Source organism: Cimex lectularius, unplaced genomic scaffold, assembly GCF_000648675.2.
Source record: "Cimex lectularius strain Harlan isolate CLEC.00 unplaced genomic scaffold, Clec_2.1 scaffold269, whole genome shotgun sequence".
Lineage (NCBI taxonomy): Eukaryota > Metazoa > Arthropoda > Insecta > Hemiptera > Cimicidae > Cimex > Cimex lectularius.
In genome coordinates, this window is record NW_019392860.1 from 407,455 (window position 1) to 424,767 (window position 17,313).

Below are 17,313 nucleotides of genomic sequence, written 5' to 3' on the forward strand. Positions count from 1 at the left end.
GGTTTCATATGGCAGATCTAGTTTTTCGCTATTAAAATTAAGTTGAGAATGGTCCAGTTTCCCTCTAGAATATTGTATTTTGGATCTTTTGGGTATCTTTATATTAAGGAAATAAACAAAACTCAATATTTTGTTATAGTATTTATTAAAAATTTGCAATAAAACTAAATTTATAACAAATGAGTAAAAGAAGTCGTTAAGCTTCATTTAAACCTTTTCTAACTACAAAAAGAAAGGGCAGAGACAACGGCCATATAAGCAGTTATACCGTAGCCGACCATAAAAGCAAGAAATCTCGCCGGTTGTGGCACGACGACGACCGCATAGACGAGGGTGTGCGCGAATCTCGCCAGGACGAAGGACCTCATCAGTGTGATGGCCAACCATGGGTTCGGATTCGTCAATAGGTACGTATAAGCTGCTACAAAGAAAACTGGGATGTTCTCCAAATCGTTGAGGTGGGCTCTGAAATTCAACAAATTTTCAACTTATTAATAAAAAGAAATAAAAATCATTTAAATCAAAACAACCCACCTTCTGACACGCTCGACATCAGGATCGTCGAATTTTACTTGGCTTTTCGGCGAGAGTTTCGTGTCCTCGGGATTAGCGAACACCTAGAATCAAAGGTAAAACAATGAAGATTAAGATTAAGAATTCCTTAGCTAATAGAAATTACAAAATAAGAAAGAAATTCAATCGAGTGAAAAGTTTCAACACTGGACTTATGACCTTATTTTTACACTCATTTGAAGGCAAATCATATGGATTATGGTAATTCAAATCAGCACAAGCCATTTTGAAAAAAAAAGATAAAAATATTAACACAAATACCTACACCAAAACAGATAAAGATACAGAGATTTGCTAAAAACCTAGACCATCGAAATGACAATGTTACGAAGTTATGTTTTACATAATTAACATAATTCATATGACGACATAAAGCACAGAATTAGTGCGTAGTAGCACAGACTAAGATTCGTTAAGCGAAGCGTTAAACAATTTTCTATATAACATACCATCTCCTAAGTGTTTTTAATGCTTTAAATAAAAGGTTAATTTGAAGTTGAAAAGGGTTAATTTGAAATAAAAAAGGTTAACTTGAAGTTAAAAAGGGCTAATTGTACGTGAAAAAGGGCTAATTTGAAATATTAAAAAAAACTTAATTTGAAGTTAAAAAGGGTTAATTTGAACTAAATAAAAGTTAATATGAAGTTAAAAAGGGTTAATTTGTACTAAATAAAGTTAATATGAAGTTAAAAAAGGGTTATTTTATGTTAAAAAGGGTTAATTTGAAATTAAAAAAGGGTAACTTGAAGTTAAAAAGGGCTAATTGTACATGAAAAAGGGTCAATTTGAAATATTAAAAAACACTTAATTTGTAGTTAAAAAGGGTACATTTGAACTAAATAAAAGTTAATACGAAGTTAAAAAAGGGTTAATTTTATGTTAAAAAGGGTTAATTTGAAATTTAAAAAAAAAAGGTTAATTTGAAGTTTAAAAGGGTTCATTTGAAATAAAAAAGGTTACTTGAAGTTAAAAAGGGTTAATTTTACGTGAAAAAAGGTTAATTTGGAATTTTAAAAAAACTTCATTTAAAGTTAAAAATGGTAAATATAAAACAAATAAAAGTTAATATGAAGTTAAAAAATGGTTAATTTTATGTTAAAAAGAAAGAAATTAATAAAAGTTTTATGTGAAATTAAAAATGGTTTATTTGACGGAAAAAAGCTATATCTGTACATTAAAAAGAATTTTTTTAAAATATGAAATAACAGAGCTCTTAGAAAACCATATTAAAATAAAGTACAATTAAACTTTTAACATAATATAAAATTAAAGAAAGGGATAATTTGAAGTTAAAAATAATTGATTGGAAGGTAAAAAAGGTTAATATGAAATTAAAAAGGGTTAATTTTACCGAGAAAAAACTGAAAAATTATTGAGATCTTAAAGACCACTACTTGTCCAATTAAAAGAAGAATCCTTTATTTTTATATTTAATTTTGTGTAATTTTGAATTTTAGTCGTGATCAATATTTTCATAAGGGTTTTAGGAGCTCAAATATTTTCTATTAAAAAAGTCTCAAATTAAAAGAAGAATCCTTTATTTTTATTTATTTTATAAATTTAAATTTTCATTACAATTAACATTCATATGCAATTATTTGTGTAATTTTTTCAAATGCAGGAATTTTGCATTACGTACTAACATTTCAAACATCATCTAATTTTTTTATGCTTGCAAGGAAGGGTTAATTTTAAATTAAAATGGGTCAATTGTATAATAAAGAGAATTAATTTGAAGTTATAAACGGTTAATTGGAATTTTTTGAAAGTAAAAATGGTTAATTCGATGGGGAAAGGGGTTAATATGAAAATAAAAAAGGGTCAAATTCGATGGGAAAAGTATAAATTTGAATTTAGCCTACAGGATACAACCACAAGCCCAAGTTATTTGTAATTTAGGATTTAATTTTTTGTCCAATAACCCAACTAAAATGCGATTTAAAAAGAAAAACCGTCCGTCATTCGAAAATAAACACTGTAAAAATCCACCGATTTAGCCAGAATGACTGGCAGAATTCATGAAGGATGAAGGTAAAAGCAGTCATTAAAAGTGGGAAATAGTTCGACAGAATACATCGCTTTAATTATCTAACAATGATTTCGACAATTTTGTTAATTATACAAAACCCCAGTTTTGTTTTCTTAATTTCAATTCTAAACGACTATGGACGACCGAATATGATTGAATTGAACCCATTTTGTCAGATAAGATTCTAACAAGTTGTGCTACAAAGGCTAATTTTATAAATAATTTATTAATTCAATATCGGTTATCTCTCTTGTTTTTTGCAAGTGATAAATTTATGACAATTTAGCTGTGATAACTGTCCAAGAAATACAAACAATATAAAAATACTTTTTTTTAAGAATATGTGCTTCGAATATCTTTTCCATTACGCCCAGAAAACGTTCCATGATTACAATTTTCTCTTACATACTTTAGCAATGATTGTGAATGGTTGAAAACGACTGATATTTTGTACTATAAGTTTCTAACAGATATTGCCTTAGTGACCAAAGCGAATATATAAATAATAGACATCATACATTTAGAATGAAATTCAAAGTTTGTAATCACATGATAAACTAAATTTCAACATAAATCGTTACATAAGATAAGACTAGATATCCACATTTTTTGATACGGACAATATGTTAATGAGATGCTTGCCAACCAGTAAAATAATTATATAACCATTATGTAGTTATGCACCAAACACACTAAATAATAAAAGATTTTAGATCTTTGGTAAATTTTGAAAATCTATATATAACAAGTATATACATTGCTGTGTACGCTGTGTGTCCCTCTCTTTCACTCACTCCCTCTGTCCAAACTCACACACATCAACTTACTCTATCTATCTCGCTCATTTACTCACCCTCTCTCTCTTCTCACTCATTCTCTTCTACTTACTCTACTCCCTCCTCTCTCACTCTCACCTATTTACTCACACTCTCTCTATCTCTCCTTATTTACTACTCTCTCTCCCTCATGCCTANATATATACACTCTTTCTCCCTCTCGCGCTCTATTCTCACTCTCTCACGCTCACCTATTTACTCAGTCTATCTATCTCACTCACACTCTCTCTCTCTCACTCTCTCTCTTCTCACTCACTCTCTTCCACTTACTCTACACCCTCTCTCACTCTCACCTATTTACTCACACTCTCTCTATCTCTCCTTATTTACTACTCTCTCTAACCTGTTTACTCACTCTATCTCACTCTCTCACACAATCTCTCTCTTATCACTCATTCAATCTCTCTCACCTGCTTACTCATATACACATACTCTCTCTCTCTCTCTTCTCACTCACTCATTCACACGCTCTTTTTCTCTCTTCTCACCTACTTACTCACTCTATCACACACACATACGCTCTCTTACTCTCTCTCTCTCTCTCTCTCTAAATCTTACAGAAATTGGTTTATCATAAAAAGTATATTATCTTTTAATGAGCTGCCTTCAGAGATAAAAAAAAATGTAACAAGATCGCGTAAATTCAAACTAAAAAAACGAAACAAAAATTATTTAATGAATAAATATTTATTATTAAAATAAACTTTCAGGAAGAAGAATGCACTGTAAAAAAATAATTGTTTTCGCATATTAGTTATATAATTGTCATATACATATTGTAATTTAGATAAACAGATAAAGATTGACCTCTATAAATAACATCTACCAATGTACCTTTTTTATTTTTTTTATTGATACTTATGTCCTACGAATTTATAAACTTACAGGAAAAAAGAAAAAAAAAATATATAAATTATATTGTGAAATCGTTAGTAAAAACAAAACAATTTTTTTTCTCTTAATTACAAATTATAATTGTAAAATACACTGAATAGACCAAAGGAGTCTAAATTATAATAAACGTATAATGTAAACTACCATAACTCAGGTTGAGCGTAAGAAAGGTCCAAGAGGCTTAACGTTTCGTGATTAAATAAAACCAAGAGAATCAACCTCTCTCTTCACATTCTTTTTTAAACAATTTAATAGCAGCCAGTACTTACGAGTTGTGCATCCTAATATTATTATTGAATTATTCATTTACGTTTGTTGAAAATGTGTAAGCCACCCACCTTTTTCGAAAATCGCCACCTTGCCGTCAAAGGGACCATCATCAGTACTTTGAGCACCAGAAGAGAGCAATAGAAGAGGTAACTGGTGAAAACGGGATTGTTGAACGACATTGACTTCCCGATGGAATGCTCCATTTCGAATATTTTCTGTTATAGACGTAGCGAAGCGGATCCAAACCAACTGAAACGAAGTTAGCCTGAAGGCTGAACTGATGAAGGCGAGGCCACTCGAGAAGCCAGGCATGCATGGTGGGGCGACGTACCAGAAAAGAGGGGTTAAATCATAGATGTAGTTTTAAAGCATTCTGGGCCGTCGCTGAATCATGGTCCCCATTCCCTCCAAAATTACAGATAGAACAGGAATGGGACCTCATTGCGAAACACTAAATCTTTCAAAAATGCGCTGTCCCAAATATTATTAGATATTTTAGCGAATTTTGAAAACGATACTGTCTGTATATGTTATGTATATATTATTCATAAAATAATTATTTAAATGAGAAAACGTTGCAACTTTTTTTTTTGTATTTATTGCATTGCAGTGTATATGTCACATAAAGTATCCAATCCCTCTTTAACTCTTTAATCATAAAAAAAATCAATTGAAAAAGCTGTACTAATTATTTCTCTTCAGTTAAATTTAATGAAGAAACATAATTTTTAACTTTATCTTAAAGCAGTCACTTTTATATTATAATTCTTTCAACCATCGTTGCGTCAGAGTTGTTTAAAAAATATTAAATAAAGGTTTTAATAGAATATTCTGTTCATAAACAATTTTCACGCTGCTTGCTGTGTTGTGATCAAATTATCCCTAAAAACTTCAAACCACATGTGTTCTACACATGTAGTTTTTGTTCCTTAAAAAAAGTTTAAATTCTTTTGTATAAAATAAATTCCAATGTTGAAATATTAATTATGAAAACTTAAAATACAAAATTTCCTGTCAGGATGGCAGCATGCAAATGTCCTACAATCAACTTGGCAAAGGTTTCCATCCAGGCATTAAAGCTGCAAGAGTCAAAGCTTCAGAAGCTGCCGGTGGCAACTAGGGATATAAAATGCAGGACGCCCTATCCAATTCCACCACCTCCAAGACTAATTAAGTATAAGACCATTCAGGTATGTCATACAATATTTTAAATTTCCTTTAACAAAACATTTCTTGATATCTAAAAACAATAAACAGAACACAAATTCTGAAGAAACAAAGTGTGATACTTTTTCAGTCTATAAAGTACAAAAATTACCATACTTGAAAGAAAATTTACATATCAATTTTCTAATACATTAATAAAACAATTGATATATAACATTTGAATGTTGTTTCACTTTTACCTCATCAAATTATTTAGTTTCTATTGCACATGCAAAAGAAAACTGAAGAAATTATAGTGTGTGTGGAAAAAAAGCAGACAGATAGGTAGAAAGAGATATGTAGATAAGAAGAGATAGATAAATAAATTGTGTGGTGTGTGTGTGTGTGTGTGTGTGTGTGTGTGTGTGTGTGTGTGTGTGTGTGTGTGTGTGTGTGTGTGTGTGTGTGTGTGTGTGTGATCCACATCTCTGACATTTAAGAATTCTCTCGGAAAGCAATGAAAATCCCTTAAGACTCCATGAACTTTCCGTTCTCCCTTATCCGTGACAAAAGTTATAAGTCTGTTATGAACAGACGTCATGCGCTTTATGATCAATTTAACCTAAATAGGTAGGTACTTAAACTATTTCGTATCAGAGATTTACAAAACGGGCTGTTCAGTAAAACAACGATCTTTACATATTTTTTCTCCTTGGTTGTCTTTTATTCAATCTGATGTAGGAAGTAAGCTTGGTGAACTTTTAACAACAATATTTTTTTTAAACAATTCCTCAAACGTCTTTGCGACCGCACTTACGCCATCTTCAGCAAATTTTCATGCGGATTGCTCATATACACCTCAGTATGACTCTGACAAATAAACATTTATTATTGGACAAGTAAATGTACCGTCTTATGTTTGTGCTCGTCAATGAGAATGGGAAAAAGAGAGAAGGACAAAAGGAAAGAACGAAAGAACAGGAAAATTTCAAAAGAGAGTGAATCAGAGGTACATATAGAGATGGATAAATGTATAGATAAATCGATATATAAATAGATAGATAGCGAGATAGTAACAAGAGAGGTGAAAGAGTTTAGGAAGAAAGAGACAGACAGGCAAAGTAGAAGTGAGTAAATGTGTGTGTGTGTGTGTGTGTGTGTGTGTGTGTGTGTGTGTGTGAGAGAGAGAGAGAGAGAGAGAGAGAGAGAGAGTGTGAGAGAGAGAGAGTGAGAGAGAGGGAGTGAGAGAGAGAGGGAGAGAAACAGAAGAGATAGTTAAATATATGTAGAGTGAGAAAAATAGATAAATACTGAGAGAGAGGGAATGTGTGTATTGTATATGTACTGTTCTTTGTGTTAGCAATTATTTTATTTTTAATAAGCCAGTACAACCCTAATAAATAATATATTAATAATTATTTATTAATAACTGCTTTATAAGTTTTATTTTATTAATTTTTTACGAGGGTGTTTTAACTACCGGTCATATGAACACTCGAGGTGCCGGTTTTTTTAGGAAAAAAGTCTATTTGTGTGTATGTTGCATTCGAATGCAGGACCGCAGTTTATAAGAAAGGAATGTAATGATAAAGGAATATAATGACGATTACATTAACGATTGTTTTCAGCAGTGTGTTATCTCTATACAAGTAGGGAGGTTCTATTTCCAATTTTATCGTTGATTTCACATTTATGATGTGGAATTTTCCATCTTTCCGACTAGTTTTATTTTTTCAAACCTTATCAGTAGTATGATATGTGTATATTTCGTTGATCGTTGAATTAGTTTTCCTTTATTGAGTCATGGGCAGGGAAAATGCAATTTGTCTGTTCGACGTGGACGGCACATTGACGAAACCGAGGCAAGTCATCGAGGACGATATTCTCAATTTTGTTGTGGAAAAGTTAAAAAACCAATTCACTATCGGTCTTGTCGGCGGGTCCGACTACTCGAAAATTTTGGAGCAGATGGGCGGTGAAAAAGGTGTAAAGCACTTCGATTATATTTTCTCTGAAAACGGTGTAGTCGCCAGGAAAGATGGGAAAATAATAAACGAGAGCAGTATTGCCAAACACGTTGGAGAGGATAAGATCCAAGCTCTCATAAATTTCTGCCTTCGATACTTGTCCAATGTGACGTTACCTTTGAAACGAGGCACGTTCATCGAGTACAGGACCGGTCTCATCAACGTCTCTCCTGTTGGGAGGTCATGCAGCCAGAAAGAAAGAGAAGAATTTTATCTTTACGATCAGGAACATCACATACGGGATCAGTTTAAAAAAGAGCTCGAAAAAGAATTTTCAGATTACGATCTTAAATTTTCTATCGGGGGACAGATAAGCCTCGATGTATTTCCAGTTGGATGGGACAAGACTTACTGCTTGCAATTCCTTGAGCAGTTTGACACTATTTATTTCTTCGGCGACAAAACACAAGAAGGTGGTAATGATTTTGAAATTTTCAATGACCAAAGAGTTGTCGGCCACTCGGTTACTGGGCCAAACCACACCTTGAAACTACTAGAAGATTTGTTAAAACAATCTCATTAAAAAATAAAATGTTTATGTTGACTTCGGTATAAATATATATTTACTTATTGTCCATCCTTAATTGTATAAATATAATATATATTGTGATATAAATAAATATTGACCAAAAGAATCTTGATTTCCTTCCCACTCCTAAAAAATGTCACAAAGAAGAAACCTCACGATACTAACAAGTAAAGAAACATTAAATATCTCACTATTGGCTAAGAGCACAAGCCAATGTACACCCATGGAACATTAGCCAGAATGTGTGAACTGTATATGGTCATATCTGGTGGACTGCAATACAAGCACAGGCGAAATGTATACTTCTGAACATTAACCGTAACTACACTACGTATGCTCATATCTGATGGACTGTGATTCAAACACAGGCCAATATATAACTAAGAAGCATTAACCACAATATGTACTCTATGTATGGTCATATGTGGTGGGCTGTGATTCAAACACAGACTAAATGTATAACCTAAGAAATTTAACCAGAATGTATTTTGCTATAGTCATATCTGATGGGTTGTGATAAAATTACATGTCTATGCATAAACTCAGAACATTAACCAGAACATGTGCAATGTGTATGGTCATATCTGTTGAACTGCAATAACACAGGCCAAATGTATAACTTCAGAGCATTGACTGCACTAATCACTGTATGTATGCTCATATTTGGTGGACTGTGATACAAACGCAGGCCAATGTATAACTAAGAAGCATTAACCACAATATGTACTCTATGTATGGTCATATGTGGTGGGCTGTGATTCAAACACAGACATGTATAACCTCAGAAATTTAACCAGAATATGTTTTGCAATAGTCATATCTGATGGGTTGTGATAAAATTACATGCCTATGCATAAACTCGGAACATTAAGCAGAACACATGCAATGTATATGGCCATATCTGTTGAACTGCGATACAAGCACAGGCCAAATGTATAACTTCAGAGCATTGACTACAATAACCACTCTATGTATAGTCATATCTGGTGGGCTGTGATTCAAACACGGACTAAATGTATAACCTTCGAAATTTAACCAGAATATGTTCACTACATAAAGTCATTTCTGGTGGGTTGTGAAAAAAACATGTCAAATGTATAATCTCAGAACATTAACCAGAATATGTACACAGTGTATTGATACGGTGGACTGTTATAAGCACAAGCCATATGTATACCCTTGGAATATTACACAGAAAACTACATCGTATATGGATCAAGTGATCTTTGATACAACCCAAAAGTATATCCTTGAATTATTAGACAGAAAATGTACACTGCATATGGATAAAGAGGATTGATGTGACATAAGCACAAGTTAAATGTGTTTACTCAAATACTAGCTTAAATTTGCTGCTACTTGATTTTTCTAGGATTTTTACATATTGCTTATATGTATATGAGTAACCTGATAACCAAAGACCTTAAATACGGGCAAAAGATTGGAATTATTTATAGTACAATAATTGGCCACATATCTAACTGTAAATTGAAGGGGAGTTGAAGGAAAACAAAAAAGAAAAGCTTCTAGTATATTTTGCAATAACACTAAACATGAAAAATAATTTGCTATGTGCATATCACAACTAACAAGCTATTTCTTGGTTCTCAGCTGAATCATTTGCCATTAAACTGAGAATCGAATCCCAGGTTGAAAAGAAACCAGTGGAATTGACACACATAGTCAAGAAATTGACAAAAGTAAATAAACTAAATAAGATGTTGAACTTGTATATGAATCGTACGCAATTCTTAAGGCTCTTGAATACGCAGAATCTATCGGCGACAATCAGGTGTTGATTTGTTCTGACTGTAGAATTGCATTAACCAGTATCACGACTCCAAAACTTTCTAAATCTTACAGTACAGAATTGATGATTAAAATTATTTTCAAATTAAACGATATCAAGAATAAATGTAAACAAATTAGATTCCTATGCGAAGAGGTCACTGTTCATAGACAGGAAACGAGAAAGCTGATGAGCTGGCTGAGACAGCTACATAAAAACCAGTAATAGATAGAGAATTTAAAATATCACGTTACGATGTCATCAATGTTATAAAAAAGATCAATTGAAGCGTGGCAGAATAGATACAGATCTTCAACCAATGGACAGTGGTATAAATCTATCTTCCCTAAGGTTGGTTACCAACCTTGGTTCACCAGATAAAGGTTTGAGCGGTTCAGTACTACCACAATAGGCTGACTACGTTCAAACCATTGTATCTACACATGATTGGACAGGAAGACAGTGACCTTTGTACGGTGTACAACCAAGTTGAAAACGCGGAACATGTATGGTACTGCAAAAAATTTGAAAAAGAAAGAAAGACACTTTTCCATATGATAGACCAATACAAAATTGCAAAGCCTTATAATTACAAATTTTTAATATATTCAAAAAACTTCAGTGTTTATGGGGTTTGGTCGGTTTTGTAAAATGAACTAGTTTTAGTTTGTGACTACTGTGAATGACCAATTAAACAATTATTCACATGGCTGAGGACAATAGGTCAATACCAAAATAAATAAATAAAATTTAAAAAAAGCTGTATGAGCATTAGCAATTCCACTTTTAAAGAAATTTTAACAGTCTTGTCAAAATGAATTAGAGTTAGATTAGAAGCGTATTTTTTATGTTGGATATCATGATTTTAGAAACAAACCTGCATTATTTTCTTTCAAATTGCCAAGTTATATAAAATTATATTGATTTTTTATAATTAAAAGAAGGATAGCAGCAGTATGAACAAAATTGACGAGATGAAAACTTGTAACGTTCTCTTTTTAAATTTTAACTAACATTTAAAATTACAGTCATCATTATTTATGTTGTCATAAAATTATCCCCAGTAGTACCAGCATCTTTTGTGCAACAATGTTGTTTGTCACAAATTAATATTTAAGATATATTGCATTATGCATTATAATGATCTTAATATTTAAAAAAAATATATATAAGAATCAGTTACCTGAAATATGACTCAACTTGTGGAAAAGAATATTTTTAATAAATAATAAAGGTAATGCAAAATATTTGTTATAAAATAAATTTAACACTAAAATAAATAAATATTCTTTTAAAGTTGTTGATGCCAGAAAACATTTTCATGTGGATTTTAAAAATAAAAAAGTAAATACATTACTTATTTTTATTTATTTTATAATAAAATTAAATAAATAAAAAATAAATATTCTGTAAAGTTTTTAGAAAAAATCAGTAAACAACTAACCTGTGATTGTTATATTTTATTTTTAGATATGCCAGGCACCACCGATTGATTTTATACACCCTGCTTTGCCATGTATTTGTCCTCCTTGTCCAATTTGCCCGACCAAAGCTGAAAGACTACAGGCATTACTAAAACTTGTTGGAAAATTTTATGTACTCTATTTTTTATTTCAACTAGCAAATGCTGGTGAGTTTTGGGGTAGTGCTGATGCATCTGCTGAGCTGGTGACGTCGATTAGCAACTTAATATTACGGTTGTCTGGCAGCAAAGAGCAGTTCAAGGTAAACTATTATTATTGACCTTTTATTTCAAAATAATTTGTATAATATATTATTATTTTAGGGGCATAAAATAGGATTTTTCCAAGTAGACAAAATAAAATATAACCTTTTGACATTCTGGGACAAATTGGTCTTTACTGTATTCTGGTATTCAGTGGGTCTACCAGCCAAATATTACAATGATATAGCAAATCAGGTGAACAGGGCTTTATTTTATAAAGAATGTCCATGTAAGCTCAAGAAGCAGGAAGAATTAGCAAAGCAAAATGAAGAGAAAAGCAAAAAGAAATAGCAGTAAGAAAAGCAAATCTGAAAGAAAGAGAGTACAGAACGAATGGAGTATACACAAGCTTTGTAGCAAGGTGCCTTTGCAAATTGTAAAAATGTTATTACGCAAAACTAAATTAAAATATTTTTTATCAGTGTGTTTAACCTGGTATAACATAAAAAAATATAGTTGTTAAACATGATAAATCTGAATACATAAAATTGTATTTGTTTTTTTAAAAGTAAGAAATGCTATCAGATAAATATATAAATATAATTTTAACAATTAATATATTCATGTAAGAATGGTTTAATTTAATTTATATTTGATTAATTTGAAGCTAATATCAACAAATTAATAAAATTTGACAGCTTATATTACAAATTATACATTTTTCAATTTTAATACATAAAGAGTGTAATTTAAAAAAACTTTGAGCACATTATCAAATATAAGTAGATATAAATACTTATAAACATTGGAACTTATATAGATTCGTTAAATTTAATTTTCTGCATTCAGTTGTTTTCAGCTTTTTTAAAGATTTACATAGTAGCCAAAGCAGAGTACGTTTGAAGAATATCATATATTTTAGAGGGAAGGGGCGAGCTTGAAAGAAAATTCCAGGGGAGATGGTAGGAATCGAACCCATGACCGATAGATCTGCTAGCGAAGAGTGCTTTTTAAAAAAGCAAATACACTATTTTATATTTGAATTTTGAATTCTTCTGTCCAGCAAGTACCAAAATCACAATTTAATTTTTTATTATTAGGTTTTTATATGCTTATGATATTACTAGTATTAAAAGCAATTAAACGTATTTTTAACACAATTTGTAGTGGGATACACAATATTTTTATTGGTCAGAAATTTCATTTCTGATGGTCTGTTCAACTATTTTAATATTTTTAGAAGAAATCAAAATTTTAAGCTGTGAGTTCGTTGAGTAACTTGTTCTAGCATTTACTGGGCTGAGTTTGACTGGTGCTGCTGTCCTGTAGAAGTAGAATTATAAGTTGGTGGGGGCTGCCAAGTTGTTCTCCACAGTTTTAACTTGTATCAGTCAGGTGTTGGAATCCAACAGGTGTCCTTTGAGAGTACTAATCCAGTTTTGTTTTGTACAAAAAACAAACAAATCTAAAAAAGTCATTTTTTTGTCAAGTTTCTGTGATTTATACTTGTGTTTGGAACTATGGCCTCCAATTGAGGTGAGTTGGTCTTCTGCAATATTGAGTTACACATCTAAAAGGCCAAATAGCGTTGTTTTTTGTTTCGGCATTTATCTGTTCTTTTCCTAAAATTAACTGTGTGGTTTTAATTAGTGTTTTTTTTATTCAACGACGGCTTCATATGACTAGTTTCAGACTAACAATCGAATCTATTTTACGTCTATTGTTCACCAGTACAACGCTCATTTGACTAGCTCTTGGGTTATCAGTAATGATGACAGTTGACAAGAGACCACCCAGCCTTCCCTGTTTCCAATTCATGTCAGAATTTGTGTTATTAGTGGGTGTATTCCATCCAGAAATGATAATCCTGATCGAACCGCTGACAGGATAATTTATTGTTTTGTTCAGAAAAAAATACAAATTTACTTTTTAAGGACAAGTTAAAAACTCATTAACATGAATCTGGGATTCATGAGGGAAGCGCAAAGCTGGACAATCCGCCTAAAGCGTTTTTACACCGTTCATATAAATTCCAATCGTCAACAAACAACAAATGAGAGTATACAAATATATATTCTATAGGTAGATAGAGACAGTGAGAAAGGAGGAAAAGTGTACATATCCACTATTTTGAGTTGGGTCAAGCAGTCCATTGGCCTTTTGAGTTTGAACCCTTTTTTGCATACTACTTTAAATTTCAATCGTTGGGTATTTTCCACTATATTTTACAACCTGTAATTTGAATTAACTGTTGCCAATTGGGATTTGGGAGATTATAATTTCTTGGCCTATCTTCGGCTTTAGTTGGAAAGCATGACCATTTCTTTTTAGCATTTTGTTGGGCCTTCATTTCTTTACACAAATAATTAAAAATATTGGCTATTATAAAAAAAAGTATTCTTTACTTATATTAAAGTACTGCAGATAGTGTATTTAGATGATATCGTTTGCTCATTTTACTCCTTAATTTTCCTAAACAATCGAGATTTATTGTATTTTATTATTATTAGTTTATTTTTAGGTAATAAAACTGGGACATATATTCAAATACATTCAACATTTTACAACTGTAGGATTTCCTTGTTTTGAATTATCTCCATGCAAAATAGTTTTTGGTTCAGCAGAATGGGTTTGTTAAGTAATGGACAGAAAAGTAAAAAGGACAATGTAGTTTTTATCAAAACATGGTTCTACTCACAAACAGTTTCGGCAATTAATCGGTTGTAAACGATGATTCTACTCACAAACAGTTTCTGCAGTTTGTGAGTGGAATTATCGTTTACAACTAATAAACTAACTGCCGAAACTCATTGTGAGTAGAATTATATTTTCGACCAATGAATTCATATACCCCCCATCATAACTATTTTTGTGACATTGGTTTATTTTTTGATAATCAAATTGGATTATATTATATTTAAATTTGGTAAATATACATTTTCCAGAGTAAATTTTATTGATTCTCAACATTTTACGACTGTAGGTATGTAACAATTTCTTGTTTGGAATTATCATTATTCAAAATGGTTCTTGGTTAGCAGGATGGGTTTGTCAAATAATGGTCAGAAAATTAAAAAAGACGTTTTTATCATACATGACATCACTTTATTGGTTGAAAACGATGTTGTTAACATGTTCATGTTCTACTCACAAACAGCAGAAACTATTTGTGAGCTAAACCATTGTTTTCTACCAATGAATTCATATACTCGCTCCACCTTAATTATTTTGTGATTAGTCTCATTCTCTCAACACGACACGCAAAAATGGCACAATTACACAGAAAACAAACACTTTGAGCCCTGAAGATGATCTCAATAAAGATCGAAACGTTGGCACGATAAAGAAAATGTTTTTCTGAAACCTACNACTTACATCGGTCTTACATCCCAATTTCTCTGAAGATGATCTCAATAAAGATCGAAACGTTGGCACGATAAAGAAAATGTTTTTCTGAAACCTACATCACACCAGACCGCATCTCACGATTTCTGCTTAATTATTTTTGTGACATTAGTTTGTTTTTTGATAATAAAACACGAAGATATTTGATTTAAATTTGGTAAATAGAAATTTTCTATTATATATCTTTTTAATATTTCATTTTACGACTGTAGGTGTACAAGAATTTCTTCGTATCGTAGCTCCAGGCAAAATGGTTTTTAGTTCAACAGGATAGATTGGTCAAATTGGACAGAATTCAAAAAGGACAATTTTCCTTTAACATACATGGTGTTAGTTTATTGGTTGAAAACGTTGTTCTACTCACAAACTGCAGAAACTGCGAGTAGAACCATCGTTTTCAACTAATGAATTTATATACTCGCTCCACCTTAACTATTTTTTGTGATATTGTTTGTTTTTATATAATAAAACAGGGAGATATATTTAAATTTGCTCAACATAAATTTTATAGAATGAATTTTATTTACATCCAACATTTAACAACTATAGATATACAAGAATTTTCTTGGTTATAATTAGCTCCACATAAAACGGTTTTTGGTCCAGTAGAAACAATTGGTCAAATAATGTACAGAAACTTAAAAACAGCAATGTCATTTTTTTAAATTTTCTGAACATTATTTGTTGAAGTCGTGAGGGGCGGTCAAGAATGAGGTAGTTTAGAATTAACCTTTTTCATTTTTTGCCGTCGTTTCGACCTTTATTCGGGTCATCTTCAGGGCCTGGGTAAATTACAAAAATTGGAAAAAATACAATTTAATATGTAAATATACTGGGCTTGTAATTTACCCAGGCCCTGAAGATGACCCGAATAAAGGTCGAACGACGGCAAAAAAATGAAAAAGGTGTTTTTTTCTTCTAAACTACCTCATTCTTGACCGTTCCTCACGACTTCAATAAATTATGAAACAACAGGTCACTAAGAAACACATTTCTGTACATTATTTGACAAACCCATTCTGCTGAACCAAAATCAATTTTGATTGCAATTGGAGATAATCGCAAACAAGAAAAAAATTTTAGACCTTCGTTGTAACATATTGTTTATTATAATTTATTTAATAGGTTTACATTACAAATAAACGTGGACCAATAACCAAGGCCTTGTTTTAAACAAAGAAAATATAAAGCCAGAGGCAATTTTTCTGAAGATATGTCAATTCTGAACCCAAGCGAACTATTATTGAAAAATTCTTTCAACAGGTTTTAATTTTGAAAGATTGCTTGGAGCATTTCAGAAGTAACCCTAGGCCAGCAAGGAATACGATAAAAAACACGGGCATAAATAATCAGTAGATTAATGACGCAAGGCTACGTTTGATTTGCCAGTTGGAAAGCAGTTGAACGTTGTGAAACGGCATTGTGCGATTTTCTAGTCACAAGTCCGCCCGTTTTGACGTTTAACTGAAAGGTCGTCCGATGGTCAGGTTAGATCAAAAGCCGGAGGTGTGAAGCCCCGAATGACTCACAGTTACAAACATTAACGTGCAGAAACCAGCGCAGGAGGTCACTGCGTGGGAAAGGTCCTAAACATTTGTTCCACAGTTGTACTGTTGTACGTACAACCTGTAAATCTTATTTGCAATAGAATAAATGAAATTTACACATCTTGTACCTAATGAAGTATGAATGACCGGTAAATTATAAAATATGGCGAATCTTGATAATATATGTACCGTTTCATAATCCGAGTAAAAGGTGATATTTGTCGAGCATTACTTGATCTGATATCAAAAGGGGGTAAAATTAGTTTAGATCCAATAAGGAGATTAACGAAGTTTAATTATAGCTCGTAGTAACGTAATTCTCACTTGATTTTTCTTCATTTCGTTTTATCTAGAACGGCATAATGTTGGCAAACGCCTATTAATTTGGTGCGTTTAATTTTTTAATTGTCTTTACCTTTTTCCGGCCTTGGCTTTTTCATTATTATTTACTATTAACTAGTTGTGTAAAGTTAAAAAAAGCTAGTATAAATGAAGCGATGTAAATTTGCAATTATACACTTAAAAGATAATTTGATCAGACGTCTTCTTCAGTGGTGTACGCAAAGTTATGAAATTGGAAGAATAACAGACACTTTTTTCCC

At 31.7% G+C, this 17,313-nt stretch overlaps 4 protein-coding genes across 4 annotated transcripts in view; 3 read left to right on the forward strand and 1 right to left on the reverse strand.

Annotated features, from left to right (window-relative positions):
- Window positions 1–126: 126 nt before the first annotated feature.
- On the reverse strand, window positions 127–4,904 carry LOC106660806 (microsomal glutathione S-transferase 1). Its single transcript, XM_014383752.2, has 3 exons — window positions 4,671–4,904; window positions 535–617; window positions 127–465 (listed from the first exon to the last, which is right to left on the reverse strand). The coding sequence occupies exons 1-3, from the start codon at window positions 4,803–4,805 to the stop codon at window positions 219–221; spliced, it is 465 nt and encodes a 154-aa protein (XP_014239238.1). The 5' UTR covers window positions 4,806–4,904; the 3' UTR covers window positions 127–218.
- A 576-nt stretch (window positions 4,905–5,480) lies between these two features.
- Window positions 5,481–12,250, forward strand: LOC106660805. Its single transcript, XM_014383750.2, has 3 exons — window positions 5,481–5,792; window positions 11,564–11,818; window positions 11,880–12,250. The coding sequence occupies exons 1-3, from the start codon at window positions 5,622–5,624 to the stop codon at window positions 12,108–12,110; spliced, it is 657 nt and encodes a 218-aa protein (XP_014239236.1). The 5' UTR covers window positions 5,481–5,621; the 3' UTR covers window positions 12,111–12,250.
- LOC106660804 (phosphomannomutase 2) lies at window positions 7,392–8,373 on the forward strand. Its single transcript, XM_014383749.2, has one exon. It carries the CDS (start codon window positions 7,552–7,554, stop codon window positions 8,296–8,298), a length of 747 nt encoding a protein of 248 aa, XP_014239235.1. The 5' UTR covers window positions 7,392–7,551; the 3' UTR covers window positions 8,299–8,373.
- An 885-nt stretch (window positions 12,251–13,135) lies between the features above and the next one.
- Window positions 13,136–17,313, forward strand: part of LOC106660825 (rho GTPase-activating protein conundrum) — a 90,590-nt gene continuing 86,412 nt past the window's right edge. Inside the window, exon 1 of the mRNA XM_014383792.2 lies at window positions 13,136–13,295. The gene's annotated coding sequence lies outside the window, so the exon portion shown is untranslated. The remainder of the gene's footprint in view (window positions 13,296–17,313) is intronic.